Source organism: Phyllobates terribilis, unplaced genomic scaffold, assembly GCF_046119375.1.
Source record: "Phyllobates terribilis strain yellow unplaced genomic scaffold, ASM4611937v1 Scaffold_4__5_contigs__length_816908805, whole genome shotgun sequence".
In the NCBI taxonomy this organism is placed as follows: Eukaryota; Metazoa; Chordata; class Amphibia; order Anura; family Dendrobatidae; genus Phyllobates; species Phyllobates terribilis.
In genome coordinates, this window is record NW_027362764.1 from 68,032,564 (window position 1) to 68,051,462 (window position 18,899).

General features: G+C 51.8%; 1 protein-coding gene across 1 annotated transcript in view; it reads left to right on the plus strand.

Annotated features, from left to right (window-relative positions):
- The window catches only part of LOC141264614 (macrophage mannose receptor 1-like), a 203,872-nt gene that overhangs the window by 112,023 nt on the left and 72,950 nt on the right, over positions 1-18,899 (plus strand). Inside the window, exon 11 of the mRNA XM_073676893.1 lies at positions 2,840-2,988. Within this exon, the coding sequence (XP_073532994.1) occupies positions 2,840-2,988 (149 nt within the window). The remainder of the gene's footprint in view (positions 1-2,839; positions 2,989-18,899) is intronic.

An 18,899-nucleotide genomic window follows, 5' to 3' on the forward strand; every position in this document is an offset into this window, starting at 1 on the left:
CCGAGCAGTGGCGAGCACGTTCGCTCATCACTAGTAATAATACTTACCTGGTCCATAAGGCCCAGGATGCAGGTACGTATTATTACACCCCAGAAAGGGGTTAAAGGAGTTGTCAACTTTTTTAAATTTTTTTATTTAAAGAATGTTTTGGGGGCTAAAAATCATTTTTGCAATTGGGTTTCATTAAAAATGTTGTGCCATTTGACTTTTACAGGCTGTTTGTTTCTCAGCAGCTTCAACTTTGATGTGGTCTGTGGTCATAAATAAGCCTAGAAAAACTAAGAAAATTATAAAAAAAATGTTACAAACTCCCTTATCAGACCATCAAAAGAAGTTCACTGATAAATTCCCAGTTGACTCATTGGGCAACCAGCAATAGATAGAGCAACACATAGACTCTAGAAAGGAAATGGTGCAAAAGTTTTAATGCAAAAATTTGATTTGGCTCCAAAAATTAGCATGTAAAAAATTGTCTCCAAAGTTTTACAACCACTTAAAGGGTTTTATTAACCAATTAGTAATGTTCTGTATTGATCTTTATTTAATAAGTTGCAGTGGCTTGCAAAAGTATCCCCCCCCCCCCACCTTGGCACATCTTTTGTGTTTTGATACGTCACAATTTGGTATTTCACTATTCTTTTGAGGGTTTGAGTTCATGTAAAGATCATGCCTACAACTGGGAACGTTTGGTTTTATTTTCATTTTGAAGCAAACAATAGGACAAAATAACTAAAAACTTCAGTGTGCGTAACTATTCACCCACCTTAAAGTCAGTACTTTGTAGAGCCTCCTTTTGCTGCAATTACAGCTGCTAGTCGCTTTGGATATGTCTCTATGAGCTTTTCACATCTTGCCACTGGGAGTTTTGCCCATTCCTCAAAGCAAAACTGCTCCAAATCCTTCAAGTTAGATGGTTTCCTCTGGTCAACAGCAATCTTCAAGTCTGACCACAGATTCTGATTGGATTAAGGTCTGGGCTTTGGCTAGGCCACTCCATTTACAAGTTTCCGCTTAAACCACTCGAGTGTTGCTATAGCAGTATGCTTTGGGTCATCGTCTTGTTGGAAGGTGAATGTCCATCTCAGTCTCAAATCAATGGCAGACAAATAGGTTTTGCTCAAGAATATCCCTGTATTTCGCACCATCCATATTCCCCTCATCTTGGACCATCCTCACAGCATGAGGATTTAGCTTGCAAAAAAGAAGACTGAGAGGAGACTTAATAGCTGTCTACAAATATGTCAAGGGCTGTCACATTGTAGAAGGATCATCTTTATTCTCATTTGCACAAGGAAAGACTAGAAGCAATGGGATGAAACTAAATGGGAGGAGACACAGATTAGATATTAGAAAAAACTTTTTGACAGTTAGGGTGATTAATGAGTGGAACAGGCTGCCACGAGAGGTGGTGAGTTCCCCTTCAATGGACGTCTTCAAACAGAGGCTGGACAGACATCTGTCTGAGATGATTTAGTGAATCCTGCTTTGAGCAGGGGGTTGGACCAGATTACCCAGGAGGTCCTTTCCAACTCTACCATTCTATGATTCTATGATTCTATGATGCTGCCACCACCATGTTTCCCTATAGCGATGGTTTTCTTGGGGTGATGAGCTTTGTAGGTTTGGTGCCAGACATTTATGGAGTCTCCCTCATGTCTTTTGGCAAACTCAAAACAAGCCTTACAATTTTTGTGTCTAAGTAAAAGCTTTTTTCTGCCCACTCTTCCATAATGACCACCTCTATGGAGTGTACGGCTTATTGTGGTCGTATGGACAGATACTCCAGTCTCTGGTTGGGAACTGTGCAGCTCCTCCAGAGTTACCTTTGGTCTCTGTGCTGCCTCTTTGATTAATGCTCTCTTTGCCCGTGCTGAGAGTTTTGGTGGGCGGCCCTCTCTTGGCAGGTTTATTGTGGTACTATGTTCTTTCCATTTGATGATAATGGATTTGATGGTGCTTCGGGAGATCCTCAGAGATTGGGATATTTTATTATAACCCAATCCTGACTTGTACTTCTCAACAACTTTGTCCCTGACTTGTTTGGAGATCTCCTTGGTCTTCATGGTGTTATTTGGTTAGTGGTGCCTCTTGCTTAATGGTGTTACAGCTTCCGTGGCATTTCAGAAAAGGTAAAGTGTATATACTGATAGACCATGTGACACTTAGATTTTACATCGGGGGACTTCCTTTCACTAAGCATGTCACTTATGAAGGTAATTTCTTGCACCAGAAATTGTTAGGGACTTCATAGCAACAGGAGTGAATACATATGCACATGCCAATTTTTAGTTATTTGATCCGTTAAATATACCGTAATTTATGCCTCTATTTTTCTCACTTTACCAACTCAGACTACTTAGTGCTGATGCATCACACACAAATCGGATTACAAAAATATTTAAACACAGGTTGTAATATTACAAAATAGGTAAAAAGCCAAGGGGGTGAATACTTTTTTAAGCCACTGTAAATAACTTACTAATGGAGTTTTATTAGGTCCAGAACGTAGTCTTTTGTTCTGGTCCTGTATTTGCTATAGAATAGGTTCTTGAATGAAGTGGAGGTGGCCACTCATTGTCTATGGGTCTGCCAATAGTAACTGACCATGCAAACCTCTGCTCCATTCAAGACAGCCTCTGCCCCATTCTTAGGGGTTCCAGAGCCCCTTTTTGGGATTGCTATGGTTCCAACCACTGGATAGATACCTTGTACTTTTGGGAAAACCCCTTTAAGTAATTCAATTCATTCATTTGCATCGGAGATTACATTCATTGCCTCTTTGTATTACAATGACCTTTTCATACAGTAACAAAAAAGTAATATTGGCTTCTCCCTGCAGGTTTGAGCAGATCTATTTAATAAGTCTGATTGGGTTTAGACCAGAGAAATATTTTTGGACCGGACTCTCTGATACAGAGGACAGGAACACATTTAAATGGGCTAATGGGCAAAACGTATTGTATACACACTGGAACGTGGACATGCCGGGTGAGTTCATCCTCCACTCTTCCTATAGTTAAAGCTCATTTAGGTACTGCTAGTATTGTGCGTGCAACATAAGCTTCACGTATATCCACAGGATGAAGCTCACGGTATTGTACTTTACTATACACTATGATGTAAAATTGTCTTGGTTTGATGCAAATTAGGATTAGCGTGAATTCAAAGTGAACTATAAATCACATCGTTGAGAAGTCCTATATATATATATATATATATATATATATATATATATATATATATATATATACAGTACAGACCAAAAGTTTGGACACACCTTCTCATTTAAAGATTTGTCTGTATTTTCTTGACTATGAAAATTGTACATTCACACTGAAGGCATCAAAACTATGAATTAACACATGTGGAATTATACACTTAACAAAAAAGTGTGAAAGAACTGAAAATATGTCTTATATTCTAGGTTCTTCAAAGTAGCCACCTTTTGCTTTGATGACTGCTTTGCACACTCTTGGCATTCTCTTGATGAGCTTCAAGAGTTAGTCACCAGAAATGGGGTTTTTGGGATTGTTCATGACGCCACCTGTGGAATGCAGCAAATGGGGGTGCCGCCGCTGCGGAGCAGTCCTCTGGAGCTGGTGTTACGGCAGCAGCAGGGATGGTGTGGCTCTCCACAGGTAGAGCTAGCTCCAGGGCAGTGTAAGGCGGTGAAGGTTGCGCTGGGCGTTGTAGTGCAGGGAGGGAAAGATGGCGCAGATAAAGAATGGACGGAGGCAGTGCGGTGCAGTCATCCGAGTTTTTACTCACAGTTCTTATGACAGTTCCACTGGTGCACTGTACAGTTGTCGGCCTCCCACGTCGCGCTGCGTTCACCAGGCAGGGGTTCAGCACTTCCTCAGGTATATTAGGAGTACCTGACAGAACCCCACTTTCTTGTGTTCCTAGCTAGACCGTCTTCACGCTGGGTCTTTCTCCCTCCTGCCCTGCGCTTCCCACTCTCAATCCCGCTCGGGTGCTCTGAAGTCCCTCCTGTCCGTCGGAGTTCACAGACCTGCTTGACCCTCACAGGGATTAGAATGAGGCTTTGGCAACTGACTATATAAGCCAGAAGCCTCCGGTTTTCCCAGCCGAGACCTGGAGTAACACGGCTGGACCAGGGGCCGGTCCCCTTCTTGCGGCCTACGATCCCTCTGTCTTGTGACAGATGCGGGGCGTACGGGTGCAGTCCTGCACTCGCCGTACCCCCTGGGATCCCTTCTTTAGATCGGAGCCTACTCTTCTGCTCCCCTCCGGGGCCTCTAGGACTGAGCCCTACTTGTGGAGCAGAGCTCCTAAAGAGACTCTGCTCCCAGACTGTTCTCCACTGACTGTCCTACTGTCTGATCTGCCACCCTAAGATGGCTTCCCATTATATATCTCCTACCATGGTGCTCCACTAAACTGCTTCCTCCACCCACACCCACCACCGGTTCCCCCCACCTCCGGTTCCCCCCACTTCAGCCAGGGACAGGGCTCAGCAGAAAACACATTGCATCTTGCCCTTCCAGCCGGCCTGGAGCAGTGTAGTGCTGGATGCAGGTGTTGGGGTTCCGGGCAGCACCCCCTCCACACCCGAGAGAAGGAGACACCACACCTCTGGGTGAGGTGCAGTACCTCTGTGGCGACTGAACCCTCAGGGGTGCCACACTCCCCCCTGGTAAAACACAGCACGTCTGCGGGCTGGAACTGAGTAAAACACGGTAAATTAGACAAGCAAAATTTTTGGAATGCATTCGCATATAAGATTGTAAAACATTTCTTCCCTTTATGGGAGGCACATCACCCCAACGTCACAGGGTGTATTTATCAAACATTATAAGGACACTTTTCAATAACATTTCTGTAACAGGGTGCAACAGTAGCAGCATGAGGGACCCGTCCGCAAACGCTCAACGTAGGCCCTGGGCATGGCTGCAGGGCATAGGTGATCCTGGAGTTGGACCACGTCTTCCGCCACGCCAAACGGGTCTTTCTTCTGAGGTCATGGTTTCTAATATAAAACCAATAGGGTGCACTTTAAGAAGTGCAGAACTATTTACACATAAGTTTCTGGCTGTTCACAGTCCCCAGCCTGGAGTCTGTATACCCTGATGGGTAATTATGCACACAAAATGTTCAGCAGTTCAATAATTGTGCTCCCTCCGGGGAAGCACCTGTCCACAATATGCTAGCCCAGCCGGGTCATCAGCTCTAGGTGGCGAGGGTTTGCTCTCCTCCACCACCCTGTGGACATATGGCAATGCCATGGGTATCACTGGAGCCACGACCCCTGCTGGTGGGGCGGCCGCTCCGGCCTGTGCAGCGCCGGGCACAAATTGGGCATCAGGAGCATTAACCGGTGCTCCGGCGGCTTGTTGGTCGTCGGCCATGGTTGCACTCCCCTAGTGAACCGGAGCCTACCTTCTTCACTTCTCATCCGGTAGGCCGCAGCTCCGTGGGCGACGGTCTTCCTCCAGGACCTTGCGTCACTCGTGTCTGACGTCAGAGCGTCCTCTGGGCTCCTTCCAGGACCTGACGCTTCCTGGTTCGACGTCAGGGGCGGGGCGTGTCCTGGGCTTCGCGCGCTTCCAGCGGTTACGCCTCTCCGATTCCTGCGGTTACGGCCCTCTTCTTCCCGCGCAGCGACAGGAAAATGGCGGACTATGGCAGGAAATCTGGGGAATGGTGGGAAACCTTCACCACAGTGAGTATCACAGTCTTTTAAGGCGCACACTACCCGGTGGCAACGGGCACGGAATCCTGTTTGTGACGCCAAGGCTGACGCGCCCCCTGAGCCGTGGGAGTACTCGGCAGCCGAGCCTCTGCGTATGGCGGTGGGGGATATCACAGTGGCTGGCCCAGTCCGTGACCCAGGGCGGTCAGTGCAAAAGGGGGGATATTTTTATATGGGGTTTTTGGGATTGTTCGTGATGCCACCTGTGGAATGCGGCAAAAGGGGGTGCCGCCGCTGCGGAGCAGTCCTCTGGAGCTGGTGTTACGGCAGTAGGGATGGTGTGGCTCTCCACAGGTAGAGCTTGCTCCAGGGCAGTGTAAGGCGGTGAAGGTTGCGCTGGGCGTTGTAGTGCAGGGAGGGAAAGATGGCGCAGAAAAAGAATGGACGGAGGCAGTGCGGTGCAGTCATCCGAGTTTTTACTCACAGTTCTTATGACAGTTCACTGGTGCACTGTACGGGTGTCAGCCTCCCACATCGCGCTGCGTTCACCAGGCAGGGGTTCAGCACTTCCTCAGGTATATTAGGAGTACCTGACAGAACCCCACTTTCTTGTGTTCCTAGCTAGACCGTCTTCACGCTGGGTCTTTCTCCCTCCTGCCCTGCGCTTCCCACTCTCAATCCCGCTCGGGTGCTCTGAAGTCCCTCCTGTCCGTCGGAGTTCACAGACCTGCTTGACCCTCGCGGGGATTAGAATGAGGCTTCGGCAACTGACTATATAAGCCAGAAGCCTCCGGATTTCCCAGCCGAGACCTGGAGTAACACGGCTGGACCAGGGGCCGGTCCCCTTCTTGCGGCCTATGATCCCTCTGTCTTATGACAGATGCGGGGTGTACAGGTGCCTGCACTTGCCGTACCCCCTGGGATCTCCTTCTTTAGATCAGAGCCTACTCCTCTGCTCCCCTCCGGGGCCTCTAGGACTGGGCCCTACTTGCGGAGCAGAGCTCCTAAAGAGACTCTGCTCCCAGACTGTTCTCCACTGACTGTCCTACGGTCTGATCTGCCACCCTAAGATGGCTTCCCATTATATATCTCCTACCATGGTGCTCCACTAAACTGCTTCCTCCACCCACACCCACCACCGGTTCCCCCCACCTCCGGTTCCCCCCACTCCAGCCAAGGACAGGGCTCAGCAGAAAACACATTACATCTTGCCCTTCCAGCCGGCCTGGAGCAGTGTAGTGCTGGATGCAGGTGTTGGGGTTCCGGGCAGCACCCCCTCCCCACCCGAGAGAAGGAGACACCACACCTCTCGGTGAGGTGCAGTACCTCTGTGGTGACTGAACCCTCAGGGGTGCCACATCAGCATGATGGTATGGGTACAAGAGTTGTGTCCTTGCCATCCCAGAGGCAGCCAGAGGTGATATATAGTTAAGATACTGCTGTATCTATTGGGATCAGAGATAGCTCTGATGCCAGGAGTTTAATTTGTCACATGTTGTGATCATTAATAACCAGAGCAGCTGAGGAGTTTGACAGAGGGAGAACGCTACATGAATCAGCCCATAGCCAGTCCTAAAATGCACTCACTGAGGGCCGATGGGTTGCTGCAGCAGTCCATCAGGCAAAGGGCATGGTCTAATATCTCACTGCCAGTATAGTGGCTTATTCATATGTCCTTGCTTCATGTACTTGTTTTTTTCCATGTTTTTCATGGATAGAACTTGTACCCATTATAGTCTATGGGACTAGTTACTTGTCTGTGATTTCTTGTGAACTGTATAGGCAAAAAGCAGAATAAAAAAGCAGAGACACATTTCATCCGAGCCACGGATCACCCATACAAATCTATAAGTCTGAATAAAACATTGACACATCTTCATTGCTATCCAAGTGCAATCTGTGTGCTGTCAAATTGTAACATTATAATGGGTGGGAGAAGCTTTGCAATTTTTAATTTTTGGGGCATATGAAAAACTCACTGATAACACTTTTTTCATGTTTAAGAAAAAAATGGACGTCTGAATGAAATTTAATACTGACAGGCTGGAATAGTGCCCTGCAATACATGAGTAGTGCAGTGTATTATGTAAGTGACTCGCCCCCTAGGCCGTGGGGCACTCGGATCCGGGCAATAGGGGAACGATGGGAGTAGTAGTGGCAACCCGGTTCCGTGGCTCAGGGTGGTCAGGCCAGTGGTAGTCCATTATGTGTTGATGATTATGTCCGACTATGCCACCCGTGGATTGCGGTTATTAGGAACCGCCGCTGCATGCAGACCGCTGGGGCTGATGAGGTGTGCAGCTAGGATAGCGTGACTCCCCACGGGAAGAGTGCGGCCCCAGGGCAGTATAATGGATGTTGGGAGTGATGGTAGTGAGAGTCCCAGTGCTGATAGTGCTGGAGGAGCAAGGAGCACACAGACAACAGGTTGCAGTCCAGGGTCTTTACTAGAACAGGTAAACTGACCCACAAACAGTCCCGGCTAGGAGGGGACCTGGATGTCTGAGAGCAACGGGGAAATTGGCCCTGGTCAGGGTGAGGGTGTAGGCCTACCGTGCTTTCTGCGCTCCTTCTGGCTATCTCCTCGTTATAGGGTAACAGCCCATGTTTCCGAGCTTTCCGTGTATTCTCGCCTGTATGGCCTGTGACGCGGGTTCCTTTCTGTTCCCAGCCTTGTACGGCTTTACTGGTCCCTTCGGTTGTGGCAGGGCCTCCAGGCTTCTTAGGCCAAGGAATATACAGTCCCCTGCGAACTGGTTATCTGCTGGGGGATGTAGAATCCTCCCAGCCTCAGACACCAAAGTCTGGTAAAGTCAGACTCTTATCTGCCAAGACAGGCCTGCTTCGCCTCTTGTCTCTGGCTTGTGGCTCTCTGTAACATACCTGGCGGCGTCCTTGCATAGTGGTCCATTTCCCACTGTGCAGGAGCGCGCACTTGATCTCCTGTCCGGAATGTCTCTCTGGCTTCCCTCCATGCTGTCTGTTTGTGTCTGTCTCTGCTGCTTAAGGGCGGCGCCCGATCACTTCCTGCTTTTTGTACCTGCTGTGGGTCACACCCCTTGTGCGTCCTCAGCCTATTGCTGTCTGACACTTGGTATATAGCTCAGCAGCTCCCTTCTATCCCTGCCTGAGCATAGTGTTTTCCTTCAGTGTGTGCTTGCACTCTGAAGGTGCCAGGTCCCGTCTTTGTTTCCTTGTCTGCCTTTCCTGGAGGCTGTATTTCCAGGCCTGTCTGAACTTAGTCCTGTATTTCTCCTGCTTTGCGGTATTAGTTCCCGTGTCTGAACTAAGTCCTGTATGTCTCCTGCTTTTTGTATCAGTTCCCGTGTCTGAACTGAGTCCTGTATGTCTCCTGCTTTTTGTATCAGTTCCCGTGTCTGAACTGAGTCCTGTATGTCTCCTGCTTTGCGGTATCAGCTCCCGTGTCTGAACTGTGTCCTGTATGTCTCCTGCTTTGCGGTATTAGTTCCCGTGTCTGAACTAAGTCCTGTATGTCTCCTGCTTTGCGGTATTAGTTCCCGTGTCCGAACTGAGTCCTTTCTATGTTCTCTTGTCTGTCCTGTCTGAACACGCTCCTTGCCTGTTCGTTCCGCCTTCTAGTGGCCGATTTCCTAGACCCGCTCCTGTTTCTGGTCTGTCCTGTCTGAACACGCTCCTTGCCTGTTCGTTCCGCCTCTCTGGGGCCGTATTCCCAGACCCGCTCCTGTATTCCGCTGCAGTGTCGGTCTCCTCCGTACACTCAGTTCCAGTCTGAACTCTCTCCTATCCTTTACCTGTTTTGCCTCTATGTCCGTTCCCTTCCTTTTTCTGCAGAGTCTGAACTCGTACCTAACTCCTGCCTGTTGTCTCTGTACTCCCGTTTGTGAGTTTGTGGTCCACTCGCTACTACACTGCAAGTACCCTGTGGGTGTCTGGCTCTGCCTTTCCCTTCCTGTCTGTTCTGTGTGAACAGAGCCCTGTCCCCCCTACTCAGCCTAGCCTGCTCTGACTCCTCTGCCCGCTGCTCCGGCAGTCCTGTCCTGCCCTGCTTCTGCCCGCTGCTCCGGCAGTCCTGTCCTGCCCTGCTTCTGCCCGCTGCTCCGGCAGTCCTGTCCTGCCCTGCTTCTGCCCGCTGCTCCGGCAGTCCTGTCCTGCCCTGCTTCTGCCCGCTGCTCCGGCAGTCCTGTCCTGCCCTGCTTGTGCTCGCTGCTCCTGCAGCCCCGTCCTGCTCTGTTCTTGCCCACCGCTTTGGGCGTTCCCTCTCTGCTGTGGTTGTCTACCGCATCTGCGGTTCTGTGACCCAGTCTGTACTGGGTCTTAACCTTTCTGTGCTCCAGCCCGTCCTTTCGGCCAGTACCTCCCTGCCTGCATACCCGCCTGCCTGCATACCAGTCGTGCCTGCCTATACCCTCCAGTCTGTGTGCCAGCCTACCAGCCTGTTCCTGTATTCCCCTGTGTGGGTCAACAGCCGTGTCCGGGGTCTGTCCTGGAGTAGCACCTGGTCCCTCTGCTCGGTTCCTCCTTGGTGCACTGGCGTCGTATGCCGTCGTGCGACCCTGGTCGGATCGGGTGAATACTTAGTCACGCCCCTCCAGGCATTCACTCTCTGGCACGGTCCAGTGGAATCACTACCAATCACACGCACACGCCGCTTAGCCCGGGCGTGTGCATAACAGCATGCTCAGGCCATGGTTCCCGTTGAGCCCCACGGCCTTCGCCCTCTGAGAAGTTTTCCAGCGAATATATGCATTAAAATAAATAAATAAATTTTTTTTCTCTTAGCTGAGTTCCAGGCGAAATTACGCACCGTCCAGATGGATCTATCAGCTCTCGTTCCTGCGGATCCGCCACGTTACTATGGGGATCCAAGACAGTGTCGTGCATTTGTGGAGCAATGCATGCTACACTTTAAGGCCTACCCTCTCTACTTTCCTTCCGATTGGGCTAAAGTGGCCTTTATGATATCTTACCTGGCGGGTGATGCCTTGGAATGGATCAACCCCCTATATGAAACACAGGATCCGATCCTCCGGGACCTAATGGCCTTCCTGGTGGCCTTTCTAATGGTCTTCGATGATCCTAACCCGGAGGCTCCTGCTGAAGCTTCACCTCCCAATATCCCGGAGCAGCCCCGATGGGTAATGTGTGTGGGTAGCGCAATAGTCCTCCAGCCCAATGAGACTACTGCCCACCCAGAATCCTCACAGGGTGACTACGCTTTCCGGAATACTTCTCTCAACCTCAAGAGGCAGTCCAGACGTGCTAGACGTAGAGGCAAGCCGTCACGCCAGGGTCTGTCCTCCCTGAGACCTCCTGACCCCAACTTTGAAGTCCCTACTGAAGCTTCATCTCCCTGTATCCCGGAGAAACCCCAATGGGTAATGTGCGTGGGTAGTGCACCAGTTCTCCTGCCCGAAGAGACTTCTGCCCATCCAGACTCCACACAGGAGAACTTCCTGCACCCGGCATCAGATGCTTCTCTCTCTTTAACCGGTGTGCATGTCCAAGGATGCTCCAAAGCTGTGGTTACCTCCGAGTCTCTACACCCCTCCGACCAGGCGGAGGATCTCCAGTTGTCTCCTGAACCCTTCGGGGTGCTACCTGGTAACGAAAGGACAGAGACTCTCCTATACTCTGTACCTGATACCTCGCTCGCTTCGTTCAGTGAGTCCAACCTAGTGTACTCCGAAGCAGAAGTTACTCCCGAGTCTCTACACCCCTCCGACCAGGCGGAGGACCTCCAGTTGTGTTCAGAACCCTTCGGGGTGCCACCTGGTGGTGAATGGACAGAGACTTTCCTATACTCGGTACCCGATACCTCGCCTGCTTCCTCCAGTGAGTCCAACCTAGTGTACTCCGAAGCAGAGGTTACTCCCGAGTCTCTACACCCCTCCGACCAGGCGGAGGACCTCCAGTTGTGTTCAGAACCCTTCGGGGTGCCACCTGGTGGTGAATGGACAGAGACTTTCCTATATTCGGTACCCGATACCTCGCCTGCTTCCTCCAGTGAGTCCGACCTAGTGTACTCTGAAGCAGTTGTTTTCTCTGAGCCTCTGCACTCTTCTGACCCGGCGGAGGACCTCCAGTTGTTTCCTGAATCCTCCGGGGTACCACCAGATAACAAAGAGACAGTGACTTTTCCTCATTATGTACCCGATAACCCGTCTATTTTTTCCTGTGAGCTTGACAAGATGTACCTCGAAGCAGAGATTACCCTCAAGTCTCTGTCCCCCTCCAACCCAGTGAACGACTGGTCCTCGAATTCCCTGCGGAAGATTCTGGCAGGTCTGAAGAAGAGGGGGCGTAAGGGGGGAGGTACTGTAACATACCTGGCGGCGTCCTTGCATAGTGGTCCATTTCCCACTGTGCAGGAGCGCGCACTTGATCTCCTGTCCGGAATGTCTCTCTGGCTTCCCTCCATGCTGTCTGTTTGTGTCTGTCTCTGCTGCTTAAGGGCGGCGCCCGATCACTTCCTGCTTTTTGTACCTGCTGTGGGTCACACCCCTTGTGCGTCCTCAGCCTATTGCTGTCTGACACTTGGTATATAGCTCAGCAGCTCCCTTCTATCCCTGCCTGAGCATAGTGTTTTCCTTCAGTGTGTGCTTGCACTCTGAAGGTGCCAGGTCCCGTCTTTGTTTCCTTGTCTGCCTTTCCTGGAGGCTGTATTTCCAGGCCTGTCTGAACTTAGTCCTGTATTTCTCCTGCTTTGCGGTATTAGTTCCCGTGTCTGAACTAAGTCCTGTATGTCTCCTGCTTTTTGTATCAGTTCCCGTGTCTGAACTGAGTCCTGTATGTCTCCTGCTTTTTGTATCAGTTCCCGTGTCTGAACTGAGTCCTGTATGTCTCCTGCTTTGCGGTATCAGCTCCCGTGTCTGAACTGTGTCCTGTATGTCTCCTGCTTTGCGGTATTAGTTCCCGTGTCTGAACTAAGTCCTGTATGTCTCCTGCTTTGCGGTATTAGTTCCCGTGTCCGAACTGAGTCCTTTCTATGTTCTCTTGTCTGTCCTGTCTGAACACGCTCCTTGCCTGTTCGTTCCGCCTTCTAGTGGCCGATTTCCTAGACCCGCTCCTGTTTCTGGTCTGTCCTGTCTGAACACGCTCCTTGCCTGTTCGTTCCGCCTCTCTGGGGCCGTATTCCCAGACCCGCTCCTGTATTCCGCTGCAGTGTCGGTCTCCTCCGTACACTCAGTTCCAGTCTGAACTCTCTCCTATCCTTTACCTGTTTTGCCTCTATGTCCGTTCCCTTCCTTTTTCTGCAGAGTCTGAACTCGTACCTAACTCCTGCCTGTTGTCTCTGTACTCCCGTTTGTGAGTTTGTGGTCCACTCGCTACTTCACTGCAAGTACCCTGTGGGTGTCTGGCTCTGCCTTTCCCTTCCTGTCTGTTCTGTGTGAACAGAGCCCTGTCCCCCCTACTCAGCCTAGCCTGCTCTGACTCCTCTGCCCGCTGCTCCGGCAGTCCTGTCCTGCCCTGCTTCTGCCCGCTGCTCCGGCAGTCCTGTCCTGCCCTGCTTCTGCCCGCTGCTCCGGCAGTCCTGTCCTGCCCTGCTTCTGCCCGCTGCTCCGGCAGTCCTGTCCTGCCCTGCTTCTGCCCGCTGCTCCGGCAGTCCTGTCCTGCCCTGCTTGTGCTCGCTGCTCCTGCAGCCCCGTCCTGCTCTGTTCTTGCCCACCGCTTTGGGCGTTCCCTCTCTGCTGTGGTTGTCTACCGCATCTGCGGTTCTGTGACCCAGTCTGTACTGGGTCTTAACCTTTCTGTGCTCCAGCCCGTCCTTTCGGCCAGTACCTCCCTGCCTGCATACCCGCCTGCCTGCATACCAGTCGTGCCTGCCTATACCCTCCAGTCTGTGTGCCAGCCTACCAGCCTGTTCCTGTATTCCCCTGTGTGGGTCAACAGCCGTGTCCGGGGTCTGTCCTGGAGTAGCACCTGGTCCCTCTGCTCGGTTCCTCCTTGGTGCACTGGCGTCGTATGCCGTCGTGCGACCCTGGTCGGATCGGGTGAATACTTAGTCACGCCCCTCCAGGCATTCACTCTCCGGCACGGTCCAGTGGAATCACTACCAATCACACGCACACGCCGCTTAGCCCGGGCGTGTGCATAACACTCTCCTCCTGCCACACTTCCTCTTAGGTGCAGTGCAACTGTCTGTCCCTGCTCTGCTCTGGGACACGTCTCAGTCCTGAGACAGGCCATCAAGTTCTCCCTAACCCTGCCCCCAGTACCAGCTTTTATAGGGGCAGCCTGCTCCCCCTACTAGCCTGAGACAGGAGGTACTGCATGCTAATGTTCCCCTGACTAGAGAACCTCCCCCTTGCTCTCAGACACAGCTTTAATACATTTTGTGGCATCCAGGCCAGGGTGACACATTCCCCCCTAGTGAAATTTAGTACTCCGGGACTAAACAATAAACAAAGACAATATGCATAACAATAAAACATGAATAGACAGACGACGCACAAATTGAGTTCTTAAGGTCACAGTGTGGCCTATGACCGGGTGTCCATATCACCAATACAACGGGGAGCCTTAACCAGGTGGGGGTCTGTCCTACCCCAAGTCCTTCACAGTCTTAGTTCATTCCTGGGTTAGGCTCCGAACGCAGTCCATGCAAGGTCCCGGTTATAAAAAGTCCATAACCTTTGAGTCCTTACGGTAGCTGCAAGAAACTGAAACACACTATTAATAAACATGCAGGTAACTTTGGCAAACATTTTAACATTTGGCAACAAGGTTATTTACCATTTTAGTACACTCTATATTCTCCAGCGAGCGGGTATCTGTCCCTTTGTGCTCCTGGTTGACCTACGTAGCCCACTGTCTGGTGGTGGACCAACCTGGCTTTCCCCACTAGCGTTAGGGGTACAGCTACCAGCTGTGTGTACAGGTAGGGCAGGCAGCTGTCTGCGGGTCCTTTGGCTTACCACAGGCATGGCAGGCTCACTGTCAGCAGAGGGTTGACTCTCCTGGGCTGCTGGTACAGGCTCTTCTGCCTCTGGAACCGCTTGCTCCTCTTCACCTTCCGGCTCTGGTGTTGGTTGTTGCTGTGCCGGTTGCAGGAAATGCAGGACAGGTACCACTATGGCATCATTTATGCGAGTCCAGGACTGAGGGAACTCTCCGAGAACGGTGCTGATCATTTCTTCCTTGTCCTCTGCGGGTTCAAGGTCACTCTGATCCTCTTCTGCACTACGGAGTTGCTCGGGGCACCTTTTGAGGTGGTCTCTGGAGACGGTGCTAGTGGTTTCTCCTCCGTCCTTGGTGATCACGCACACCTTCGGGTTGTCGTGGTCAGACTGCAGTACGGTGTAGGGTTCCCTTTCCCACTGGTCGTCCAACTTATGTAGCCTTCTTTTTCGCTTTAGGACTTGCTCACCAGGTTCTAGGGACCAGCAGGGGCGTGTTGATTGAAGAGTTTTTCTTGCCTCTCTCTCACCTGGGCCAGGCTCTTCTCCACACTCTCCTGTACCTTCTTGTACTGCAGTTGCCTTTCCGTATCCCAGTCTGCATCCGGGGAGGTGTCCTCAGGTGTTAGGACTCCCATCTCCAGGTCTACGGGCAGCTTACCCGGTCTGGCTCGCATCAGGTAAGCCGGGGTGCAGTTGGTAGCGTTCACCGGGATGTGATTGTATAAGTCTATCAGGTCCGGCAGTTTTTCTGGCCACAGGCTGCGTTCCTCCAGGGGCAACGTCTTCAGGAGATCAATGACTATATTGTTCATCTTCTCACACATCCCGTTGGTTTGTGGATGGTAAGGCGTTGTCCGAATCTTCTTACAGCCATAGAGGTTGCAGAACTCCTGGAAGATTTCAGCCTCGAACGCTGGACCCTGGTCTGTCAGGACCCGTTCCGGATACCCGTGTGGATGGCAGAAATATTGCTGGAAGGCTCTGGCCGCTGTCTGGGCTGTCAAGTCCTTTACCGGGACCACCACTAGAAAACGGGAATAGTGGTCCATGATTGTCAGGGCATAGATGTATCCAGACCAGCTTGGAGCCAATTTGACGTGGTCCAGAGCTACCAGCTCAAGAGGCTGCGTGGTGACGATGGGCCTCAAGGGTGTCTTCTGGCTGGTGCGGTCCTTCCTCCTTAGGTGACAAGGGCCACAGTCTCTGCACCACTTTTCTACAGCTCCTCTCATGCCGACCCAAAAGAACCTTCCTCTTAGTAGGAACTCCAGTTTCTTCCAACCGAAGTGTCCCGCTCTGTCATGGTAAGCCCCCAGGACCATAGCTGCATCCCGCCTTGGGACCACGACTTGCCAGGTCAGCTCGTGCGTCCGGTGGTTGACAATCCTTCTGCACAACTTGCCTTCGTAGAGGAACAGCTTGCTCTTCTCCTTCCATAGCTGTCTAGCTTCCTCTGGAGCATCCGGATTCATGCGGGCGTCTTCCTGGGTCAGCAGTTCTTTCACCAGACGGATGGCAGGGTCACTATCTTGGGTCTCGGCCCAGCTGTGGTGAGGTAGGGGATTGATCATCACGGTTGTTAGATCCTGCTCCTTCACACGGTGGGAGTATTGAGCGGCTCCATACCGGTGAAACGCGGGGAGTTCTACCTCCTCCAGCTCTTCTGGGTCTTCGTCACCTTCAGGTAAGTGAGGCATCCTCGATAGGGCGTCAGCGTTGGCATTGGTTTTGCCGGCCCGGTACTTGATCACGAAGTCATAGTTGGAGAGACGGGCCATCCACCGCTGTTCTAGGGCACCCAGTCTTGCATTGTCCAGGTGTGTCAACGGGTTATTGTCCGTGTACACGGTGAACTTTGCGGAGGCCAGGTAATGCTTGAAGCGTTCCTTCACGGCCCACACCACTGCCAAGAATTCTAGCTTGAAGGAGCTGTAATTCTCCGGGTTCCTCTCGGTGGGCCTCAGCTTCCGACTGGCGTATGCGATCACCCGTTCTCTGCCCTGTTGGTTTTGGGACAGTACGGCTCCCAGTCCCACATTACTGGCGTCTGTGTGGAGAATGAAAGGCTGGCCGTAATCAGGGTAGGCCAGGATCTCATCCCCCGTGAGGGCCATCTTTAGCTGGCGGAAGGACTCCTCTTCCGGTTTATCCCACTTGAAGGGTGGCTTTTGACTTCGGGACTTAGACTGTCCGATCAGGAGGTCCTGCATAGGAGCTGCCATCTTAGTGAACCCGGGGATGAACCTTCGGTAGTAGCCTACCAACCCGAGAAACTGTCTCACCTCTTTGATGTTCGAGGGGCTTGGCCAGCTCTTGATTGCCGTGACCTTGTCAGGGTCGGGGGCCACTCCTTCCGCGCTTACCACGTGCCCTAGGTACTGGACCTTTGGTTTCAGCAGGTGACACTTCGATGGTTTCACCTTCAGGCCATAGCCTGCCAGGGCTTCGAACACCTCGGCCAGGTGCTTTAGGTGGTCCTCGTAGATCTTCGAATAGACGATCACGTCGTCCAGGTAAAGGAGGACCGTCTCGAAGTTTCGGTGCCCTAGACAGCATTCCATCAGCCTCTGGAAGGTCCCTGGTGCGTTGCAGAGCCCGAAGGGCATACAGTTGAACTCACTCAGTCCCATCGGGGTGGTGAAGGCGGTCTTCTCCTTGTCAGCCTCTGCCACAGGAACCTGCCAGTACCCGCTAGTAAGGTCCAAAGTAGAAAAGAAGTTAGCTGATTTTAGTGCGGCTAAAGACTCCTCTATTCTAGGCAGCGGATATGCGTCTTTGTGGGTGATGCGGTTGATTTGTCTATAGTCCACGCACATTCTCATGGTGCCGTCTTTCTTTTTGACCAGAACCAAGGGGGCTGCCCAGGGGCTACAGCTGTCTCTAATGACCCCAGCTTCTTTCATCTCTCTTAGCATGCCCTTGGCGTTCTGGTAGTGTGCAGGGGGTACAAGTCTGTGTCTTTCTTTTATCGGTGGGTGGCTCCCTGTGGGGATGTGGTGTTCTATCCCCTTTACTCTGCCGAAGTCTAGCGGGTGCTTACTAAAGACTCTCTCGTACTCCTGTACCACCCGGTAGACTCCTTGTTTTTGGTGCAGGGGAGTGGAGTCAGCACCCACGTGGAGTTTCTGGCACCAGTCCTCCTTTTGTTTCTGGGAGCCATTACCCTCCGCCTGTGGAGATGGAGGCAAGGGTTCCACGGCCCTGATAGCTTTGTGTTCGACACCAGTTTGGCGAGTGTAGCGTACCTGGGTAAGTGTACTTCCCTCTCCCCAATGTTGAGGATGCGGACGGGCACCCTCCCATGACGGACATCAACCACCCCCCGGGCTGTCAAAATGGTGGGCCTGCTGTCTGAGTACACGGGTTCTACCATGGCTTGGTAGTCTCTACCTCTCAACCCGATTGCAGTCCGACACCAGATCATCATTTCACTTTTGGGAGGCATGAAAATGGGGAATGGGTCACTCAGTCTTACGCTACCGATCTCACCACCAGACAGTTCTACCTGCTGCCGTCTCATCAGGGCTTTTATCTCCTTGTTGAGGACTCTCTGTTGGCTGGAACTAGCATTCACCGCCACCTGTTGTAGAATTACAATTACCTCTGAAAGACAATTTTCAATTATGTTAGTACCCACAGTTATTTTAGGGTGACTTTCATGACGGTCAATGTCCACAATAATCACTCCCTGTGCCGGTAGTTCAACTTTACCAATTTTAATGGTCATCTCCTTGAACCCCATCTGCGGCACGGGTAAGCCATTACTGGCGATGATGCTCAAGGTACTGTCTGGATACCGTGTGATATCAGCATTAGTCCAATACTGCTTAAAAAGTACATAAGGGATAGTGGTTACTTGCGACCCAGTATCCAGCAAGGCGCTCATGGGGATACCGTCCAGCACCACGGGTAAAACCGGGCGCCCCCCAACGTACTTATTACGCCAATTGTAAGGGCCTGGTGATCTTATGCCTGGGGGTTGGCCCTCTGCCCCAGGTTGGACCCGTTTAAATTACAGTACCTGGAAATGTGTCCGGGCTGGTTGCATCGACGGCAAATGGGCTGTCCATCCTCTGCGTAGCGGTCTGTGGGCCTCCCTCGGAACGACGGGATCCTCCTCTGTCGACGCCACGGGACATCCTCCGGACTTGAAGCCAGCTCGATGGGTCTTGCCGGGTCCACTTGCAACGCCTGGACGGTCCTGGTCAACGCCGCGACGCTCCTGGTCAGCTCCTGGACTTGGTGGTGCAGGTCTTTCGACGGGACTTGGTTCAGGGCCTGTGCATCAGCCCCCACGGGGTCCATAGAGGAGGGCGCCGCCTCCTGGTGGTAGGTGAGAGCAGGGCGCCGGGGGTTTATAGCGC